Source organism: Etheostoma spectabile, chromosome 7 (genome assembly GCF_008692095.1).
Source record: "Etheostoma spectabile isolate EspeVRDwgs_2016 chromosome 7, UIUC_Espe_1.0, whole genome shotgun sequence".
Classification (NCBI taxonomy): domain Eukaryota; kingdom Metazoa; phylum Chordata; class Actinopteri; order Perciformes; family Percidae; genus Etheostoma; species Etheostoma spectabile.
Window position 1 is genome coordinate 7362522 of NC_045739.1, and position 5882 is coordinate 7368403.

At 44.2% G+C, this 5882-nt stretch overlaps 1 protein-coding gene across 1 annotated transcript; it reads left to right on the forward strand.

Annotated features, from left to right (window-relative positions):
* The first annotated feature begins 931 nt into the window (after positions 1-931).
* On the forward strand, positions 932-4800 carry mafba (MAF bZIP transcription factor Ba). The gene has a single exon (XM_032521714.1). The coding sequence runs from the start codon at positions 1453-1455 to the stop codon at positions 2680-2682; it is 1230 nt and encodes a 409-aa protein (XP_032377605.1). The 5' UTR covers positions 932-1452; the 3' UTR covers positions 2683-4800.
* The last annotated feature ends 1082 nt before the right edge of the window (positions 4801-5882 follow it).

The following is a 5882-nucleotide window of genomic DNA, read 5'->3' on the forward strand; positions in this document are numbered from 1 at the left end:
GAAGGTCTCCATATATATAGTCACTATTGAGGATCACATACATAGGCCTATCAAGTATGCCAAGATTTGTATAGGATTATACTAGGATTCTCCATTGTGGCCTTTACTATAACACAGCCTATTCTAAACTTCCAAATCTGACTGTAAGCCACGTGTGTTTGAGATTGCAACATTAAGAGCGGAGTAGCACAATAACGTTATGTGTTCTTGTTTGTGAGGAAGGTCAAGATTTCACTTTTCAATACTGTTAAAAATTGGCAACCTTTCACCTCGACCTTTATCTTCTGGCAGATAGCATACGGTGATTGGTTTTGAAATCGCATGTAAACTTGAAAGCGTTGAAACATATATGAGTGCAAAAAGACATTGAATAGGTCAAAGGCCATTTTAAAATCAAGTTGTTGAAAGCTCTGTCATTGCAAATAACACTTTCGCGAAATTATGGGATTCATGTGGGCCGCCTTTGTTCCTTTCAGATGGTTACACAGTTGATTTCTGGAAAAGGATACAAGTCAAGGTGCATTTTGGATACAACTGGAACAATATCACCAGAAAGGATAGGATTTCCAGTTTAACGTCAACGTTTACATTTTAATAACATTTACATGTTATTAAAATCTTAAATTTTCTAAGGGGAGGGTTGTGCCCTAAACGTGGTATTAGATCGTTGTCATCGAACTCACAGCATTGTAGCCCGTAAATTACTCACATTACACTACAAACTGTCACAAGGAAAGACAAGGACCAGTGCGTTACACCACAGTCGTGTCCATGAAGTAAAGGCATTTCTCTCTACCTTCTGCTCTTAGGGAAGTCGGTCAGCTGACTGTAGCTGTCAAGACTGTATCGTGCGCCCTCCTCCTCTGTTTTCCTCCTCCTTCTCTTCCTCTATTTCTGCGCAGAGTCCTGCTCCCATTGGAGAGCTGAGCGCTCCAGATCCAGCCTTTCAGCTCGACGTCACGGTGCGCTATAGGGATAAAGCGCTGGCTGGCTCCAAGCGCAGTCTGCTGGATACCACTGAGTTGGAGAGAGAAAGAGAGGCGAGCCTTTAAATCTCTGCGGTGCAGAGCTGGAAAAGCTGCGTCTCAGCGAAAATCAGACGCCCTATTTACTCTGCTCATTTGCTCCTATTATTTTCCTGGAGAAAAAAAAAGGACTTACAACCAAGAAGTCGCAACGAGGACTGGTGCCCGTTTCAGCGAACAGACGTGGTATTTCCTTTATTATTATTTATCTTGTTTTTGTGTGTGAGTACACTTCTACTGAAGGGACTGAGCTTTTACTTTTGCACTGAGACGCAGTGCTTTCTACCTCCCGTCTGGTCTCTCTGCCAGATTATCCCAGCAGAAGTAGGCTATATGACGCAAACCGAGTGCAGAGCATAGTGTGAAAGTTTTCCTCCACTACTTTTTTTCATTTTCCTTTTTTTCCCCACCGATCACACGCTGTTTCATGCTACAGCAAGTCTGTGCACAGCAGTGGAGGAGCCAAAAGAACTATTGCATGAAACAAGAAAGGAGAGAAGAGACACTATTTAACAAGTCAGTTTTTGCAACGCTTGCAAATACCTTTGCGTATCTGCAAAAGAGTCGCGACAGCAGCATGAGTGCAGAGCTTAGCATGGGCCCGGAGCTACCCAGCAGCCCTCTGGCTCTGGAATATGTCAATGATTTTGACCTGATGAAGTTTGATGTGAAGAAGGAAGGCCTGGCCGGGCTGGAGCGCAACGGGGTGCGCCAGTGTAACCGCCTCCAACCCCAAGGCTCTGTGTCGTCCACCCCCATCAGTACACCCTGCAGCTCGGTGCCCTCCTCACCCAGCTTCAGCCCCACAGAGCAGAAAAGCCACCTAGAGGAGCTGTATTGGATGCCGAACACCGGGTACCACCAGCAGATAGACCCGCAGACGCTAAGCATGACCCCAGAGGACGCAGTGGAGGCCCTGATTGGAGCCACAGCTCACGGCCACCCTCCGCCTCCGCATGTCCAACAGCAGCTGCAGCAGCAAGGCGCATTCGAGGGCTACAGGGGCCCGCATCACCATCACAGCCACCACGGCCACGGCCAGCAGCACCATCACCCATATGCGGGGGGCATCCCGCACCACGCCGATGAACTGTCCGGACACCAGGGCGGACACAACCACCCACACAGCCAGCAGCACCACCATCACCACAGCCAGGACCCCGACAGCCCGTCCCCGGTCTCCCCAGACTCCCACCAGTCGCTCCATCACCACCGCCACCACCATCACCACCATCCGCACGGGCACCTGAGCCAGTCGGCGGGGCACCACGGCTCCGGGAGCGGACTCAACGTGGAGGACCGCTTCTCCGACGATCAGCTGGTGTCCATGTCGGTGAGGGAGCTCAACAGACACCTACGGGGCTTCACCAAGGACGAGGTCATCCGCCTCAAGCAGAAGCGGAGGACCCTGAAGAACCGGGGCTACGCGCAGTCCTGCCGGTATAAGCGGGTGCAGCAGAAGCACGTGTTGGAGAACGAGAAGACGCAGCTGATTAACCAGGTGGAGCAGCTGAAGGCGGAGATCAGCCGGCTGGCGAGAGAGAGGGACGCCTACAAACTCAAGTGCGAGAAACTGACCGGGTCAGGGGCCAGTAACGGGTTCCGCGAGGCTGGCTCAACCAGTGACAACCCTTCATCACCCGAGTTTTTCATGTGAGTTGTCGCAGCCTTTTCTTGTAAACCCCCTCACAACAAACTTTACCCTCCACCTTTCCTTTCTCCACAAATGACTGACTGGCCGATGAACAAACGATAATAATCCACAGCTCCCATACTGTTTATGATTATACTAATAACGGTAACAATTATATTCATATTAGAAGAATAATCCATCCAAATAGTATTCTCATATATAATCATCTCTCCATCAACGTGTCAACTGAGATACAAAGAGCAACGTAGAGTGTCTGACCAGTCGCAGCATCTTTGTAGATTAGTTGCTTTGTAGTGAAGAGACTTTTTTCTTTCTTCTTCAACGAAAAGGATCGGCTGATGAACTTTTACTTTTCTTCCTTTGAGGCTACACAGCTTTGAAATAATCTGTAAGTATGTGGGATGGCGTCGAGGCCGTTGTCTTGTAATTTTGTTCTCCAAAATGATGGCTTTGTTATGAAACAACAGTCAGGCCTGGCCTCACAGCCTGCAACACACACGAGACTCACATTCGACAAGTGGGCCCGTAATCTGAGAAAAAAAATCCCAAAAGCAAGACTCCACTTTATGCAAATTGAACTTCTGTCTACTAACCCAACACGGGAGGGACATTTTATGCAACATCTCATTGATTTATTGCCTGCTTGGTTATATTCGAATATATATTGAAACAAAAAATCTGCATTAAATATTAATCCTGCATGCTGGACATGTACGGTAATAATTTCTATTTTGTACTTTCATCTTCTCGTGTATATTAAGAGCATGTTCTTGATCTGCGCTTCTCCATAGTTTTGGGGGGTTAGAGAAATGCAACGGGGACAGAACAGCAGGACTGCCGGTGCAGTATCATATGGTGTGGGTTTCTTTGGGCTTGTAAATATTAGGCAACCGCAAAACTGCACAACAAGATTGAGGAGGCTGGTTTGAACTTCTTTCTTTCTTTGTTTTGTGTTTTTATTCCATTTATTTTTTATGATTATTTTTTTTATCATGTGGGGGTATTGATTGAGAGGAGTGCATTTGTTCTGTTGCAATTAAATACAACAAACTTTGTGTGTCAAGTGCACTTTTGGATGATGATTTGCAAGTTTTCATTTTGAAGTTTGTGCAGACCTCCCTCCAGGAAGACATACTATGATACTATATTGTGATATTATTCCGCACAGTGCAAAGTTTTAGAGTGATATTTGGACACATGTTATGTCAGGCTCAGGAGACAAACACGTGGCCACAATATTATTGGACCCAGATTGCACAGAATTAAGGCGAGGTTACAAGTTTTCTACATACTGTTTAGCAGCACACACGCTGTGGGTTAATGCTCTGTGTCATTGTAATTCAACGTGGCTTTTGTGCCACTAATTCAGAAAAGTTATGTTCTGCCTTTCTATTAACTCTTCAAACAAACCACATCAAACCCAGACTGAACCTCTCATTCCGATTGGCGGCCACCTGTAGCATTTCACACGGAGCCCAATATTAACGATTTATATTTTTAACAATATTTAGAAACAACAACTTACTTGTCAGGGGTTTTATGTAGAGTTAATATGTAAATAGCGCGAGCATTTTAATACAAAGTTTGATTATTAATGTTCTGTGTTTTCCTGATTTTTTTTTCTGCCGGTCAGTAAAAAAGGGGATTCAGGTTGTGCAAATTCTCAAAATGAAAACAATGTTTATGTTATGTAATACGTTTTTTGTCTGTTCTATTATTATTTGATCATTCTGGTTCTGCTGGCCAGATGCATAGTTTAAGTTTTTATTTTAATGATTTAAATTAACAAACTGTCAGATCATATCGAATAAGCATGGTGCTTGCATTTGAACCTATTGTTGAAAAGTCATGCATTTAACAATCTCTGGTTTGTTACTGATTCAACTGTGTTGAAATCGAACTGAAACTGCAGCAGCGGGTTGTTGTTTTGTTTTCACCTATTCCATGTACTACTTTGCGATGATGGGGATCAATTTTCAATCCTGTTTATATGAATAATAGTTAAACACTTAAAATTGAACTGTTCCATTCAGGCTGGTTTCTGTTTTGTCTTATTTTTGGTTGTTTTTTGGAAGAAATTGTTTCCTATTTTGCTTATTAAAGTCATTGAAATGGCAATAATCACCTCTCAGACTTTTTTTCTGTCACCATAGAAAAGATCTGTGATATGATAACAAAGTTAGGCATAGACTGACATATTACCAGTAATTAATAATCCCACACACACACTGCAGTAGGAGCGTCAGAACACACTCACTTCATACCGCGAAAAAGTAGAGCCAGAGCTATTAGGACAATTATTTTCATCAAGAACTCATTTGCTAAATTGCGTGAATGCCATTCGTCCTTTGCCTTTATTTTATTTTCAGACTTGAGAGTGATGAGGAAACCTTTGGATCAAAGCCCACTGGCCTACTGTGATTAGATCACCGGGTCTGGTCGTTTATGTGGCGCTGCAGGGAGATTCCTATACATGCTGCTGGCCTCTGCTGGCATGCTGACTTCTGCAGAAACCCCGCCGTCACAAGAGCGCACGGTAAAAGGAGATCTTTGACCTTGCTACACGCCGGAGAAGAGATGAAAATCTCAGATTTACATTAAGTGGTAAAACTATTTTTGCGTCTTCTGGGTGCGTGGCTTTGAATACAATAAACGGTTCAATCCGACTGGTTGTTACACAATTGTAGTCTTACATAAAGTCCGACCCTGTCGCGTGATGATCAGCGGAGCCAGACCTCAGCTTTAATGTAATCCCTCGTGCGCGCCTGCGGGTGTGATATTTTTATGGTTAACATTAATGGGATTTATGATAGCCATGTGTCAACACGCTTGCAGAAGTCTGTATTCCTTCTTAATCATTACTGTAGCCTATGCAAGTATGCGCATAGAGTATCAAGTTCAGGGATTTCAAATACATTTGCTTTTCAAATAAGAGTTAAAACACATTTGTGATTTCGATACTCAAAAATATCAACAAACACTGTCGTTCTTCTATCTGCATGTCCGGGATAGTATGACATAGACGCAGAGAAGTAGAAAAAGCATAAGGGTGTAAGTGTTGATCTGGTCCCGGTCTAGAGTTTCTGGTGTCAGAACATTATCTGCCCCGTGTCTGCACATTCTCAAGGACAAAACCGCTAGGCAGAGAATCAACCAATGAGAACCAGGGAAGGCGAGTCTAGTTTACATTCTCACCCCCCCCC